We start from the raw sequence: 15,898 nt of genomic DNA, 5'->3' as shown, positions 1-15,898 counted from the left end.
CCGCGGGGCAGAGCCCCACGCGTGGGCAAGGCCGTGAGGGGCTCTGGGGGGTAACGGGGGGCCCGAAAATGGCCCGGGAGTGGGGATGGGTTCGGGCACCCGGGACACCGGGAGGGGACCGGGCTGGCTGTGGGGACCCGGGGCACGGAGTGGGGGCACACGGAGGAAGCTGGGGAGAGGATCCCGGGCGGGCAGCGGCGCACGGAGCTCGGGGCCCGGCCCCGTCCTCCCCGCGGGCGGCCCCGGCCCCGGCCCGCCCCCGTCCCGCCCGTCCCCGGTCCCGGCCGGGCCATGGCGGCGGCGGCCGCGCTGTGCCTGGGCCGGGCCCCGCGGCCGCCGCGGCCGCTCGTGGTGATCCTGGGCGCCACCGGCACCGGGAAATCGGCGCTGGCGCTGCAGCTCGGGCTGCGCCTCGGCGGGGAGATCGTCAGCGCCGACTCCATGCAGGTACGGCCGGCGCCGGGCACCGGGGAGGCCGCGGCGGGGCCTGCGCCGGGAGGAGCCGCGAGCGGAGCCCGGCGGGGCCTGCGCCTGGGCCGGGGTGCTGGGAGGCGGCTCGGCCTCTACCGGGGCGGCCTGGGCTGTACCGGGAGGGCTCCGGCCTGTACCGGGAGAGGTCCGGCCTGTACCGGGAGGGCTCCGAGCTGTACCGGGAGAGGTCCGGCCTGTACCGGCAGGGCTCCGAGTTGTACCGGGAGAGGTCCGGCCTGTACCGGGAGGGCTCCGAGCTGTACCGGGAGAGGTCCGGCCTGCACCGGGAGGGCTCCGAGCTGTACCGGGAGAGGTCCGGCCTGTACCGGCAGGGCTCCGAGTTGTACCGGGAGAGGTCCGGCCTGTACCGGGAGGGCTCCAAGCTGCACCGGGAGGGCTCCGAGCCGTACCGGGAGGGCTCCGAGCTGCACCGGGAGGGCTCCGAGCTGTACCGAGGGAGGTCTGGCCTGCACCGGGGGCCTCCAGGCCTGCACCGGAGGAAGTCCGTGCTGGGCCTGGAGGAGCAGCAGGGCCCGGTCGGGGCCTGGAGAAGCTCAGCCCTGGAGGCTCCGGGCAGGTTCCCTCCGGTTCCTCGGGGCTCTGTGTCCGGGTGGGTATAAGGGAGGGCCCACGGGATGGAGGCTGCCCGTTCAATGTGCTCCCAGTGTCCCCGTCCTGTCCCCAGTGTCCCTGTCCTCTTCTCTGTGCTCCCATCACAGCCCTGGAGCCCATCTTGCTGCCCCTGTGCCAGCTCCAGTATCCCTGTCCTGTTCCCAGTGCCCCTGTCCCTGTATCCCTGTCCTGTCCCCATATCACTGTCCTGTTCCCCGTGTCCTTGTCCAAGCCCTGGAACCCATCCTGGTGCCCCATTCTCAGCTCCAGTGTCCCTGTCCCTGTGTCCCGGTCCTGTCCCCGGTTTCCCAGTCCCAGTTCCCATCCCACTGGGCAGTTGTTTGGTTCCTGTGACAATGCCTCTCTATCCCCTCCCTGCCCTGTGGGCTCTGAACGCAACCAAAACTGCAGAGTTTGTTCAAAGTGTTTGTTTAAGCCTCCCCATCCCCAGTAAATTCACCTTTTGGAATGAAACCAGAGCGAAGGTGTTTTAATTTTAACCCACCAGAAGCTGCAGAGAGGTGTAAAGGGTTGAGTAAGGGGAGGCAGCAGCTGGAGTAACTTGGTAGTGAGGAACACACAGGGTGGTGTCCTCTGGCATCAGCAAAGGGACACCAAGAGATTTGGGGAAGAGCATTAAAAATTATATTTTTTACTTGCCAGTGACAGTGTCTGTGGTCTTATCTCTCACTGCAAGCGGCAGTGTGGAATATATCAGTTGTGTCATTGGGATAAGTCAACAGCAAGGAGCCAAAATTCATTTTGTTCAGCTACAAGAGCTTTGCCACAGGATGGACATTTCAGCCACCACAAGAATAACAACTTTGCTGTTGTTTAGCAAAATATTTTCCTTACTGATTCACACTTTCACTGTTCACTTCCTATAGGGCGTGAACTTTCCATCATGTTGAATGTTAAATATGTTTATTATTCTACATAAAAAGGTGTTTTCTGCCAGCAACACCCTTTGTGCTGCTCAGAGATCAATTCCTGCTGTCCTGTGCTCACCTCCCTGTTTCCTGGTCACTCTTTGTGTGCCACTGAGCTAAATTTAAAACCTCACTCTCCTGAATTTGGGGCAAGCAATCAGAAAGTAATTTCATGCAATATTTCCCTTAATCTCTTGGGGAAAGAGTGATGTTTGAGCCGAACTGAAATCCTGAGAGGGCAAGACGTGAAGAGCAGGAGCTTTGCCCATCTTTAATATTGCAGAAGTGGCTGCTGGCTTGGCCCATGCCAGCCACGAGGCTGCTGCTGCATCCTGAGCTCTGCAGGTGTGCTTGGAGCCTCCTGAATGTCTGCTGGTGGATATTTAGGAGCTGAATCTCTGCTGGTGAGATTCTGGTTGATGTTCAGGACCTGAATCTCTGCTGGTGGATGTTTAGGAGCTGAATCTGCTCGTGGATGTTTCGGAGCTAAATTCCCAGTGGTGGATGTTTAGGAGATGAATCCCCACTGGTGAATATTTAGAGCTGAATCCCCACTAGTGGATATTTAGGAGCTGAATCTCTGCTGGTGGGTATTTAGGAGCTGAATCTTTTCTGGTGGATGTTTAGGAGCTGAATCCCCACTAGTGGATGTTTAGAGCTGAATCTCTATTGGTAGATGTTAAGGAGTTGTATCTCTGCTGATGGATGTTTAGAGCTGAATCCTCACTAGTGGATGTTTAGGAGCTGTATCTCTGCTGATGGATATTTAGCAGCCTCATCCCCACAGGTGGATATTTAGGAGCCTCATCCCCACAGGTGGATGTTTAGGAGCTGAATTCCCACAGGTGGATGTTTAGAGCTGAATCTCCACTAGTGGATATTTAGGAGCTGTATCTCTGCTGGTGGATGTTTAGAGCTGAATCCCCACTGGTGGGATGTTTAGAGCTGAATCTGCTGGTGGATATTCAGGAGCTGAATCTTTGCTGGTGGATATTTAGGAGCTGTATCTCTGCTGGTGGATGTTTAGGAGCTGAATGTGCTGGTGGATATTTAGGAGCTGAATCCCCACTGGTGGATGTTTAGAGCTGAATGTGCTGGTGGATATTTAGGAGCTGAATGTGCTGGTGGATGTTTAGAGCTGAATCCCCACTGGTGGATGTTTAGAGCTGAATGTGCTGGTGGATGTTTTGGAGCTGAATCCCCACTGGTGGATGTTTAGAGCTGAATGTGCTGGTGGATGTTTTGGAGCTGAATCCCCACTGGTGGATGTTTCGGAGCTGCATGTGCTGGTGGATGTTTCGGAGCGTGCGTTCTGTGCCCTGCTCCTTTCAGGCCCCACCATGGGAATGCAGGCAGTGCAGGGAGGACCCTGCTGCAGGCGCCCGAAGGCATCCAGGCTCCAGTGGCTCTTGTCCTGCTTTCCTTCTAATCTCATTCTAGCGTGACTGTGGAGCCAGGGCCCGGCAGCTCGGCTGCTTTATCCCGTAATGCAGCGTGCTGCCGAGGCGGGGCGGCCCCCGGTGCCCCCCAGCCGGGGCTCCTTTCTCCCTGCCTTTGTTCCCCGTGCCCCGTCCCCCTGCCACGCAGGGCTGCCTCTGCTGTCCTCGCAGGAGACTCGCCGGGGTTTGGAAATCCCATTGCTGCTCGGGGATTGACAGCTGCCAGCGACCGTGTCGCCCTGAGCCCCCTCTGTGCATTCATTGCTGGGCTCTGAGCAGCGCTGACAAATGCTGGCAGTGTTTTGGGGCAGCTGCTGGAGCGGGAGCCAGGCTGGGGAAGGGGCTGGGGAGCCCTGAGCCCACCTGTTCCCACACACAGGCACCCCTCTATCCATCTCCAGGGTGTTTTCGTCATGGCTCTGAGTCGCTGCGCTCAAATTACAGACTTAACTGCTGCCTGCTTGCAGCTCAGGAGCTCTGGTTAATCTGCTGGCCTCTTAATCTTTCTTCTTGTCCTTTCTGTTGCTGTTTGTCATCCCAGTGAGTTTGGTCGAGGAGTAAATAATTCCTTGGGGAGCCAGGCAGGGTGAAGGCAGTCGTGTTTCTTCATTCCTGGCAGTGAACATGCAGGGATCCCTGTGCCAGCTTGAGGAGGGCCCCATCCAGTCATGATCCCACTGACCCTTCTGGATCCCACTGACCCTTCTGGATCCCACTGTCCCTTCTGGATTTCTCCCTTGGGATGATGGTGATGCAGTTGCTGTAGCACACACTTGCCAGTCAATGTGTGGAGTCTGGATATCTTCAGAGACTTTGCAGGGATCAGGGTAGGGAGTCAATCGTGCTCTCCTTGTTTGGGTCCTCCATGTCCCTCTCCAGCATGGCCCCTGTGAAATCCTGATGTTTTCCTGGCCATAGATGGCCTGGATGTGTTTGAGGTCTGTCCTGTCACCTCTTACACTCCTTGCACTCAGGGTGAGGATGGTGGTGACAGAGTTCGGAATGATGCACAGAACGAGTGACAGAACAAAGATTTGGGAGAACCTGCCCTTCCCAGGCCTGCAGATCCTGAAAATCATGATGGTTTTTGTGTCCTGCCTCAGTTTCCCCACCTTTTCCACAGGGGCAGCTCTACCCTGACAACCCTGCACAGGGGCTCAGGCAGAGGCGGGAGGATGCCCTCAAGGCTAAGCATCTTTAGTGCTGCCTTGTGCTCCGTGTGTCTCGGAGCCCGGCTGCTCCAGGCTGCTGCTAATCTGTTTTGGGGCCTTAGAAAGCAACAAAGGCTTATCTGAGCCGCTGGCTGAAAATAGAAATGAGTGTCAGGAGGACGTCTCGGTGCGAGGCCCTGCCGACAGCCAGCTGGTGGAAACCTTCTCGGGGCTTACTGCCCGTGTGTAAAAGGCTGCCTTTGTTTCCTGCCAGCCCACACACTGACACTCCATTCCTCCCCGTGTTGCCAGATATTCCAGGAGGCTCTGGGTGTTTAATCTGCAGGAGAAGCTGGGGATGGCAGCCTGGGTTCTGTGTCCTGGATGTGCTCAGGGATCACAGCCTGGGTTCTGTGTCCTGAATGTGCTCAGGGATCACAGCCTGGGTTCTGTGTCCTGGGTTCTGTGTCCTGGATGTGTTCAGGGACGGCAGCCTGGGTTCTGTGTCCTGGGTTCTGTGTCCTGGATGTGCTCAAGGATCACAGCCTGAGTTCTGTGTCCTGGATGGGCTCAGGGATGGGAGCCTGAGTTCTGTGTCCTGGATGTGCTCGAGGATGGCAGCCTGGGTTCTGTGTCCTGGATGTGCTCAGGGATCACAGCCTGGGTTCTGTGTCCTGGATGTGTTCAGGGATCACAGCCTGGGTTCTGTGTCCTGGATGTGCTCGGGGATGGCAGCCTGGGTTCTGTGTCCTGGATGTGCTCAGGGATCACAGCCTGGGTTCTGTGTCCTGGGTTCTGTGTCCTGGATGTGCTCAGGGATGGCAGCCTGGGTTCTGTGTCCTGGGTTCTGTGTCCTGGATGTGCTCAGGGATGGCAGCCTGGGTTCTGTGTCCTGGGTTCTGTGTCCTGGATGTGTTCAGGGACGGCAGCCTGGGTTCTGTGTCCTGGGTTCTGTGTCCTGGATGTGCCCGTGCAGGGCACTGGGAGCTGCTGGCTGACTCTGAGCAGCCTGTCAGCCCTCTGTGCTCGCTGGGATTGCAGGCAGGCAGGGGGAATTGGAGGAGCTGGAGGGTTGGGAATGGGGAGAGCAGGCAGGCAGCCAAAGCTCGCTGAATTCAAAGCCTTTCTGTGCCTGCTGGAGCCGGTGTTGAATGGAGCTGCCAGCCCAGGGATCAATAAGCTGCCCACAGCCACGGGGCACGTTGGCAGAGCTGCCCGTGGGCCCGTCCTGCCTGCTCACCGTGCCCTGGGGCTGCTGCCTTTCTGCAGGCTTTGCTTGCCCTCCCTCTCCCCCTCGCTTCCTGCCCCCCGGGGGAGCCTTTTGGGATGGGATGGGAGCAGGAGCCCGGCCTGGCTCTCCCAGGGCTGCAGTTGAGCAAGGTGGGAGCAGAGCTGGTTCAGCAGCTCCAGCAGCTCCTGGCATGACTGCTCCAGGCAGGGCTCGGGCTTCCCTGCTCCACTAACCTCATCCCTCTGTGCCTGCTGCCCGTGGGTCACCTCTGTGTCACCTTGTCCTCCTGTCTGGGACCAGGGGAGCAGTGGGTGGAGGCCACGCTGCAGCAGGAGGCTTGGCAGCTTCTCAGAGGGGATTAAGGGGAAATTTATTTCTTGTAGTCTGGCTGGGGTGGGATGGAGGAGGAAATGAGTGCAGCCATTTCCAGTCCTTTTCCCCATCATCCCGGTTTATCCCATGCTGGGAGACTTCTGTTAAGCAGGAAGGCTCTGAGAACTAAACACATCCTTCCAAAGCACCTCCTTTGCCACCTCCTGCTCAGTCCTGGGCACAGCACAGAGCTGGGCTGGACACAGAGGCTTTATGTGTGCTGCCTGTGCTGAGGAGGGTTGTGCTTGCACGGGGAGCAGGGTGAGGAGCTGTCCTCACTTCTCCTGCCTGGAATGTGCTCTGTGTGGCAGGAAGCAGTGATCCTTGTCCCCACGAGGATCTGTGCCGTGCCTGGAGAGCAGCACACCTGAGCTTTTACCTGCAGCAGCAGATGAGGGGGTGGCAGCTCAAGAGGCCCTAATTTTGGGGCTCTGTGCCAGGCTGGTGACACTGCCAAGGCTCTGGCTGCACTGTCCAAGAGCTCAGTCAGCCCTCCCACCCCTCATTCCAGGCTTGTGTCAAAGCAGGAAAGCTTCACGAGCGGTTGGACTCCACGGTTCATCTCCCGTGGGCAGGAACAAACAGCAGAGAGAGGCAGCTCAGCCCTGGCAGGAGCTGGCAGGTGTTGGCAGCATTCCTGCTGCCCTGCCTGAATGTGGCACGTGTCCCTGCCGTGCCCTGCCTGTGCTGCCCCAGCAGGGCTGGGAGGGGTGGCTGGGACATGGGGAAGGGGTCAGTGCAGCTCTCACAGGACACAGGGGTGAAGGACACGCTCTTCTCTTCCCCAGGTGTACAAGGGCTTGGACATCATCACCAACAAGGTTTCCCCTCAGGAGCAGCGTCTCTGCAGACACCACATGATCAGCTTTGTGGATCCCCTTGTCTCCAGCTACACCGTGGTGGATTTCAGGGACAAAGCCGTGCCTCTGATATCCTGTCATGCTGCAGCCTGCCTGGCTGAGCAGGGATGGGCTTCCCCCCTCCATGGCCAGAGGGATCCATGTTTGGGCTCTCCACATCCCAGCTGACTCTATTTTTCCAGAGGATTCTGCTGGTGAGAGGGGCTTGGGGCTTCTTTTGCCCTGTGCTGAGTGTTGTCCTCCCTGGCAGTGCTGGGGTGTCCCTGAGTTCTGGAGGTGACAGAGAGTAATGAGAGATGAGGGACGCCTCTAACCCTGTCCTGCAGCCTCACTGCTTCCCTGGAGCTGGGAGAGTGGGATCTGAGCCCCAGACTGCTGCTCCCACAGCCTTCCCCCTGCTCTGATCTCTGCTTCTGCTCCTTGACTCTGGCACATTGAAGATATCTTTGCCCGGGACAAGATCCCCATAGTTGTGGGAGGAACCAACTACTACATCGAGTCCCTGCTCTGGAAGGTCCTTATCAACACCAAGGTACTGTGGGGGGCTGTGAATCCCTTTGGGAAAGGATCAATTCTGTGTTTAGGGCAGACTTCTGCAATTTGGCAACTGGAGAGGGGCAAGGAGAACCTAAAGGGGCAAGGAGAACCCCATGGCTATGGGGGATGGTGTTGCTTGGCTCAGGGCTGTCCTGTGCCCCGCAGGAGAAGCCCAGCAGTGCCCCCAGGCTGGACAGTGACAGGAAAGTGGAGCTGGAGCAGCTGGACAGTGCTGAGCTCCATCGGCGCCTCAGCCAGGTGGACCCGGAGATGGCGGCCAAGCTGCACCCCCACGACAAGCGCAAGGTGGCCAGGTGAGCTTGGGGTGCCAGGGCCCAGCACCCCTCACCCCTTCCTGAGGGAATTGTGTGCCTGGGAGCACGGCAGGATGAGCATTCCCACCCCAGCGGGTGCTCCTGGGTTCTTGGTGCTGGGGACTCCCTGGGATCTGAGCCCTTTGGCCACACAGCCCCAGCCTGAGCTGCCTTTGGGGTGCGGGGCTGTGCTCTGGGGCTGCTCCTGCTCCGTGCCCCAGCTGCAGAGGGTTTGTCTGGAGCTATTTAAAGAGCAAGCTGCCCTGCTGGCTGAGTAACATAGCTGAGCTCTGTGGGAACGGCGCGGCAGCAAGACCAGGCTTGCTGCTCCGTCCCGGCCGAGCCCTGGCCCCGGGGAGCAGAACACCGCCCACCCCATTCGCACGGTGCAGGGCGATGGAGGGTGGGGCAGCAGCGCAGCTCCCTCCCTGCCCGGGCTGGGCACAGCTCCACAGCAGCAGCTCAGCGCTGGTCTCCCTTCCCTGCAGCCCTGCCTGGCTGGAAAGGGCAGGGCTGGAGCCAGATCCCTGTCCCCTGCAGGACTTGTCCCTGTGCCAGGCAGGAGTGGGCGGCTGTGCTCTGGGCTCCTCGGGTGCCAGCGCTGCAGCCCCGGGAGCTGGGTGTGCGTGGATGCCGGGCACGGGATGGGGCTGGGCCCTGCCCTCGCCCCACATGGGAGGGTTGGATCTCGGCAGTGTCTGCGGTTCCCTCTGCTGGAGCCCCCGGGGCTGCTGGGGCAATGGGAGCGCTCGTTCTCACCCAGCCTCTGAGCTCTGTGTGCCTCCGCTTCCAGGAGCCTGCAAGTGTTTGAAGAGACAGGGATCCCCCACAGCGAAATCCTGCACCAGCAGCAGGAGGAGGAAGGTGGGGGGCCCTTAGGTGGGCCCCTGAAATACCCACATTCCTGCATCCTGTGGCTCCACGCAGACCAGGCAGGTGAGAGCGGGCTCCTGGCTGGCTGGGGAAGGGCTCACTCCCTGCTCCTGCCCCAGCCTCCTCCCTGGAGAAGGCAGCAATTCCTCTGGCAGCAGTGGGTGTGACACAGAACTGCCAGGCTCTGCCTTCCTCAGGTGGAGCAGCAGCCTGGCAGTGCTGCCTCCTGTCCTGGCAGTGCTGCCTCCTGTCCTGGCAAGGCTGTGCAGCCCTCCAGGGCATGGCTCCCCATGGCTCCCCATGGCTCAGCGTGTCCTGCTCGCCTCCTGCAGCTCTGGATGCACGTCTGGAGAAGAGGGTGGATGACATGCTGGCTGCAGGGCTGCTGGAGGAGCTGCGCGACTTCCACCGCCGCTACAACCAGCAGAAGGTGGCAGAGAACCGGTGGGTGAGCAGCCAGATCCCCTCTGCTCCTCCCTCTGGAGGTCTCCCACCGTGACCCTGCCTTTGGCTCTCCAGGCAGGATTACCAGCACGGCATCTTCCAGTCCATTGGCTTCAAGGAATTCCACGAGTTCCTCGTCAGTGAAGAGAGTTGCTCACCCGAGACCAGTGCCCTGCTGCTGGAGAAAGGTGAGGGGAACACCCTGTGTGCACCAGGTGACACCACAAGGTGCTCTAAACCCAGGTCACAGCCCCAGGTGCACCTTTCTCTCTGCATGTCCCACTTCTGGCAGCCCAGAGGGGCAGGGACTCGTTTTCCAGTGATTGGAGAGCATCTCTGAGCACACCCAGAGCAGCCCTTCCCTCCCCTCAGGGCTCCTTGCAGGGTGCACAGGGTACAGGTGACTTGGGAGCTGGAGCAGGTCCACCTGGGTGATGGAATCCCAGCTGTGGAGAGCAGGGCTGGAGAAGAGGAATGAAGCAGAACTCAGCATGTCAGCTGCTCTGTGGTGGTGAGGAATGTGGGGGTCAGTCAGCAGGGACCGTCCCTTTGGTGCTGTGTTATTCTGGAATGGCTGGGCTGATGTTGGAGGGGAGCTGCTCTCCACACAGGGAGGGCCCAGGCAAAGTCCATCTGTGCCAGGGAGGGTTCAGTGTGGAAGAAGAGACTGAAGAAACCACAGAAATGATAAAAGGCTTGAAAACAAGTCTGATGCAGGAGGAACTTGTTGTGTCTGCTCAGGAGATGATTAGGAGGGATTTGATAAGCCTGGTACTAAATACTGAGCAGTTGTAGAGTGGTAAATCATCCTCTGCTGGGTGAGATGAGCAGTCCTGGGCTCCATTTGTGCAGGGAATTGGGCATTATGAGAGCAGTGCAGCACTTGAACAGGATGTCCTACCTGCCAAAGCTTCAGGGTGGAGGGCTCTTTGCACCCTCTGTTTATTCAGGGATATTTGGGGTACCTTGTCCAGCCTCTTCTCAGTGCAGGCACAGACTGTAAAAATAATTCTCATGGTGCCACCCAGCACAAATTTGTTTCTTGTGTGATTTCCTTACCCTGGAGCTGACAGCCTCTTGTCACTGACCTTTGGGGTTTATTTCTTCTGTTTAATCCCCTGTTCCAAAGGGATCCAGGCCCTGAAGCAGGTGACCAAGAGATACGCCCGGAGGCAGAACAAATGGGTCCGGAACCGCTTCCTGAAACGTGAGTCCTCTGCTCCCAGCTCTGCTCGTGCCCCACAGGGGACTCTGGGGCTTTGGGACAGCCTGTGTTTGGGGGTCTGCTCCCAACCAGACCCTCCAGGAGCCACTCAGTGTCCCCATCCACCCACGAGGCTCTGCCAACCCCAATTCCTTTTTGGGTTTGGGTTGCAGAGTGGATCTCCTGCCCCTCCTGATGTGTCCTGCTCACAGCCTCTCATCCCAGGCACTCAAGAACTGCTCTGTCCCCTGTACCCCTGCACCCCATCCCCTCCCAGCCATCAGGAGGGATAAATCCCAAGCAGATTCTCAGCCCCATGTCAGGCACTGTTAGATGACGATGACGATGATGATGGTCGCAGCATCCCTGCAGCTTATCCTGCCACATGCTCCTGAGGGGCTCAGGGAGGGGGTCCCCACGCACCCACACATGCTCCTGGCAGGGAGCAAAGCCCATTTGACAGCTGCCCTCCAGATTAGGAGCAGCAGCCCCGTGGCTGCTCCCAGCCCAGGCCGTGCTCTGTGCGGTGGCACGGAGCCAGCAGGACTTCCCCAGCCCAGCCCCAGCCTTGGAGCAGGGCCAGCAGCAGCAGCTGGGAGCCGGGCACTTGTTGAAAGGTGCTCAGTAGGGGCAAAACAACAATAAAATAAATAATGGTAAAAAAAAAAAAATAAATAAAGAGAAGGCAGGGAGAAACTCGAGTCAAGAAAAGAAGGACTTTGAAGGAGGCGCAGGGGTTTTGGCAGAGTGGGCTCAGCTCACCTTTCTGGTGGCAGGTGTGCTTCAGATGGGCCTGGCAGGGGCACAGCAATAAAAGCAGCACCTGCTGGGGACTGGCACGTGGAGCCTTTGATGGCTTTGTCCAGGCAGGGACAGCCGGGTGCCCGTGGAGGGCAGGTGAGCCATGGAGAGCAGCCAGGTCACCCAGGGAGCAGGTGCTCTCTGCTGGCAGCTGTTTCACCCTCTCCTGGCTGCAGCCAGTGCCCTGTGTCCTGGCATTGGGCCAGGGCAGGCCAGAGGGGTGGCTGTGAAGCTGTCCCTTGTCATTAGGAGCATCAGCCCCTGCACAGTCAGTTCCAGCTCTGAGTGGGGATCTGCACGCTCAGATCCCTCGTCCAGGCTCCCTGCCTGCATCTCCTTGTCAGCCTTTGTGCCTGGATCCAGCTCTTCCATCCTCCCAGCCTCCTGTGCACCAGGGCTGGGCTGAGCTGCTGCTTGTTGTGATGGGCTGCTCACGTTCCAGAACATTCTCACAAGGGCAGCCAGCTGTGAAGATGCTTCCCTGAGTCCTGGGGTGTTCCTGCTGCTTGCAGGAGGGAATTTTGGCTCTGGACAGCCTGGTGCTGTTGGTTCTGAGTGTTGACAGGAAAAAGCAGATCCCTCTGCTCCCCCTGGGTTCTGGGAGGGGGTGCTGAGGGTTTCTGATGCTGAGCTGCCCTGTGGTGTTTCTGTAGGTCCTGGGCCCAACGTGCCCCCAGTTTATGGCCTGGAGGTGTCTGATGTGCAGCGCTGGGAGGAGGATGTGCTGAAACCTGCCCTGGAGATCGTGGAGAGCTTCATCCAGGTACTGGGGAGCTGGGCTTTGACTGGCTGACCTCTCTGTGGTCTCCAGGCCCCCTCACTTGGCACACAGCCTGTCTCTGGAGCAGGGCTGGCTGTTCCCATGCCCAACCTTGGCATTTCCTTGCAGTGGTACGTTTGTTGTCTCAGCTGAACATTTTCCCTAATGCCCGGTGCTGCACATGGCAAAACTCTGCTCTCTGCCTTGCCAGCCTGTGTCAGAGCCTGCCAAGCTCCCATTCCCGACCTCTATGAGAGTGAACACAGGCCGGTTTTGGTGTCAGAGCCCAGCCTGAGGCATTATTTGATGTGCAGGGCCGTGAGCCCCCGGCAGAGCCCCTGAGGATGGAGCAGGACGAGGAGAACAAGCGGAGCCGTCGCGTGTGCGAGCTCTGTGCCAGGCTCATCATCGGCGACAGGGAGTGGGCAGGTAGGGCCCTCACAGGGCACAGGGGGGGCACCTGGGAGGGCTGAGCTTCTCTGGGCTGCTGGAGCAGCTGCCCTGTGGCCAGGTGACCCCCAGCTCACGATCCTGGCCTCTCAAGGGTTGTTTGCAGGAGCTGTGCCACAGGAACCATCTGTCAGGATTCCCTCCTGCCCTGGGCTTCCCCTCCCTTCCCAGCACCCAGAAAACACAGAGAGCATCACACCAGAGATCTGTATGTGGCATCTGAGAGCTGCTGTGTTTATCAGGGCTCCTGGTCCTTCACAACACTCTGGATGCTTCTTGAAAAAGCACAGAGCAAATCTCTCTCCTCTAAAATTCTGTTGTGTAAATGAAAATTTCATAATGTTTCTAATAGTTCAGCTCTAATATTTCCACCTTTGTGTGTTTTTTTTTTCTTTTTAAACTATTCCTAGCTGTAATAGAAAGGGATTTTCTGTTTTCCATAGACTTACTTTAAAAGAGCTCAGCTGGAATCAGATTAAGTCAGTGAATTTATCTGTGCTGGGAGGCTCATGCTGAGAACCAGAAACAAAAAGTCATGGAGAAACTGGCTGCAGAAATGAAACTGGTAAATCTCCATGTGTTGCCCAAGTACAGGATGTGCAGGGTCATGGTTTAACCCCAGCATCTGAGCCCCCCACAGCCACTCCCCCACTCTGTCTCTGGGAGAGAGGATTGCAAAAGGGTGAAAGTGAGAAAATTGGTGGGTTGAGTTAAAGTTTAATAGAGAAAGCAAAGCAAAACTAGGAATTAATTCACTGCCTGCCATGCTTGGGCAGATGCTCAGCCTTCCCCAGGAAAACTGGGCTCCATCACATCTGACATGACTTTGGGATGACAAATGCCATCATCCCCATGTGCCCCCCTTTCCTTCCCCCCAGGATGTGTGAGCTGCATGGCCTGGGCCAAGCTGGGGTCAGCTGTGTCCCCTCCACCCCCCTGTGCACCCCCAGCCCCCTCTGTGTTGCTGTGAGGAGCAGAAAAGACCTTGACTCAGTTCCACAGCTCCCAGCAACAACAAAACATCCCCGAGTTATCAACCCTGCGCTCAGCACGGATCCAAACACAGCCCCAGAGCGGCTACTGGGAGGGAAAGCAACTCTGCCCCAGCCAAAACAAGCAGCTGAGACACAACCAAAGATAAATTTCCCAGGTTGTTGGGTTTGAAGGAGTTGCTTATTCCTGGCTGAGGCAGGGAAGTGCTGAAAGCAAAGGCTGGAGCTGCTCTTTGGGGGAGGCTCCTTGCAGGGAGATCAGTTAAGTGCAGTTGTTGTTTTATCTCAGCTGCCTCAGGAGGTGCTTTGAAGGAGCTCTGTTAGTCCAGAACTGAAAACTCTCGGGGTCTCTGGCATCCTTTAGGTCTAGAAAGTTCTGTGACTGAGTGGGGTCCCCCTAAATCCCTTCATGTCCTTAGGGATGTCACCCCAGACACCAATAAATGGTGACAGTGCCTCCCTCAGCCCAGACCAGCTGTTATTCTCTGTATCCAGCTGAACTGGGCTCAGATCCACAGATGGTGGGAGAAAAACGCTCCAAAGCCTGCAAAATGGAAAAAAAGGAAGGTGAAAACAGTGGTGGGAACTGGGTGGATCTGCACTCTGCTCTGTTTGCTTAGGTCAGGTGACAGCGAGTTTTGGGAACTGCTTTCCCAGCACCCTGCTGGCTCTGGGGGATTTTAAAATTGTAATTTTACAATTTATATGGACTTGAAGAGCACAACTCCCAGACAGCAGCAGCAATTGGCACTTCCTAAGCCACTGTAGCTTTGGTGTTGCTTGTGACAAATTGCAGGAGGTGAGACTTTATCTCAGGGTGAGGGTGACCCTCCAGCATTGTGATAAAGCAGCAGCTTTGCATGTGATTTCATCCTTTGGCAGAAAAAGAATGGCTGGAAAACACCTGAGGGCCTTGATTCAGCAGAGCACATACCCTCATTTAATTAAGGCCCTGCTGGAAAAGTTTGTGCTTTAATTGCTGCTCTGATCTCTTGGAAAAGGCAAAACCACCCCGCCAAGATGGTCAGACAAAGCCTCCCCTGAGATAAAACCGCTGATAAGGAGGTTTGGCTGTCCTTAAGGATGTGATTTCATGGAGAAATGCAGCTCCTGCTGCTCCAAGCTGAATCCCTGGGATTACCCCTCTGTTCCCATCTGACTCCTGCTGCACTGCTCTCATGGCTGGGGCACTGTCCTGGAGTTTTTCAGTTTAATTCTGCTCCAGGCTTTTCCCTGGCTGCCCTGTAGGGTGCACAGCATCTTGCCAGTGCTGTGGTGCAGGGATCCAGTCCTACAAACGATCCTGGCAGCTCTCCATGGGGAGCAGGGAGTTGCACAACCTCACCTGCAGCCTGCAGAGTGGCACCTCTTGGGAAGCACATTCCCTCTTCCCTGGAGAGGCTGGCACTGACAGCCTGGAATCTTCTGCTTGCACAGAACCAGCATTTTTTCCCTCTCTCAGTTCTTCCTTTGTCCTCTTCTGAGCCCTGATAGTTTTGGCCTGGAAGTGTCCAGGGCAGGCTTTGGGAATTCGCTTTTCTCTGGGAGTGAATTGTGCTGGCAAGGGAGAGTGCTCTGCCCTGCGTGGGGGGGGTTTGGCTGCTTCCTCCTCCAAATTCCCCTGATTAAAGGCTCTGTTTGCCTCTTCCTCCAGCTCACACGCGTTCCAAATCCCACCTGCACCACCTGAAGAAGAGGAGGAAGCTGCAGGCATCCGGAGGGACCGTGGGGGACAGTGGGGACACAGAGACCTCGGACGAGGATGGCAGCCTGCCCGTGCCTTAGGGCTGGAAAAGGGAGCAGCTGTGCATCCACCTGCGTGGAGAGGAAGCTCCTTAGTGCTGGGCAGCCTTGAACCAAGGAGCTGAGTCATTTTTTTTTGGGGGGGTGAGGCAGGTGTGTGACGGCAAAGGCTGCATGGGATCCTCTTCATGTGGGCTCATCCCGCTGTGTTCCCATGCTCCCCCAGCCCTGCCTGGAACGGGCTGGGCCCCGGGGCAAGGCTGCTGGGAGCCTCCTCCCATGCAAAGTGTGAATTCCTGCCAGGGCTGCATCCTTGGAATGGCTGAGCTGCTGCTCTGTGGTTGTGTGGATCTCAGAGACAGAAATACCCCGACTCCTCCAGCTTGGCCGGGGGTGCAGCTCCGGAGCCGAGCCAGCTCTGCCTGCCTTTATTGTGGAGAGGATATTTTTTTTTTTTTTTTTTTTTGTTCTTTTACATGCAAATAAAGCTGCAGGATTATTGTGGGTTCCCCTCCCTGTTAACAAGCGCGGTTTCCTTGCTCTCTGATTCTACCTGGCTCCTGTTCCCTGCTCTGGGCACAGGGCAGGAGATCTGGTTCCTTCTCCCAGTCACCTTTTCCACAGCTCCTGGGGGAGCTGAGCAGATGTTCCCAGCCTGGTGGGGGCAGGGAGCCCTGTGCACACAGCAGGTGCAGGAGGAGCTGGCACCTGTTAA

General features: G+C 57.6%; 1 protein-coding gene across 3 annotated transcripts; it reads left to right on the top strand.

Annotated features, from left to right (window-relative positions):
* The first annotated feature begins 291 nt into the window (after positions 1-291).
* Positions 292-15,708, top strand: TRIT1 (tRNA isopentenyltransferase 1). Of its 3 annotated transcripts, XM_063177657.1 has the most exons (11): positions 292-447; positions 6,994-7,136; positions 7,501-7,597; positions 7,768-7,916; positions 8,710-8,852; positions 9,122-9,233; positions 9,309-9,421; positions 10,363-10,440; positions 11,892-12,001; positions 12,313-12,427; positions 15,095-15,708. In XM_063177657.1, the coding sequence occupies exons 1-11, from the start codon at positions 292-294 to the stop codon at positions 15,223-15,225; spliced, it is 1,347 nt and encodes a 448-aa protein (XP_063033727.1). In that variant the 3' UTR covers positions 15,226-15,708. The 3 variants fall into 3 exon arrangements, with proteins under 3 accessions (XP_063033727.1, XP_063033728.1, XP_063033729.1); XM_063177658.1 differs by lacking the exons at positions 12,313-12,427; positions 15,095-15,708 and adding an exon at positions 12,148-12,303; XM_063177659.1 differs by lacking the exons at positions 12,313-12,427; positions 15,095-15,708 and adding an exon at positions 12,128-12,245.
* The last annotated feature ends 190 nt before the right edge of the window (positions 15,709-15,898 follow it).

This window comes from Melospiza melodia, chromosome 27, assembly GCF_035770615.1.
Source record: "Melospiza melodia melodia isolate bMelMel2 chromosome 27, bMelMel2.pri, whole genome shotgun sequence".
Lineage (NCBI taxonomy): Eukaryota > Metazoa > Chordata > Aves > Passeriformes > Passerellidae > Melospiza > Melospiza melodia.
The sequence above is the reverse complement of the archived record's forward strand: the minus strand, read 5'-3'. Positions and strand labels throughout refer to the sequence as shown.

Excerpts from the sequence above, each read along its gene's own strand:
- TRIT1 (XM_063177657.1), top strand. The coding sequence starts at position 292 with ATGGCGGCGGCGGCCGCGCTGTGCCTGGGCCGGGCCCCGCGGCCGCCG. Across the intron at positions 7,917-8,709 it reads GACAAGCGCAAGGTGGCCAG|GAGCCTGCAAGTGTTTGAAG; the intron begins GTGAGCTTGGGG and ends CTCCGCTTCCAG. Across the intron at positions 10,441-11,891 it reads CCGGAACCGCTTCCTGAAAC|GTCCTGGGCCCAACGTGCCC; the intron begins GTGAGTCCTCTG and ends GTGTTTCTGTAG.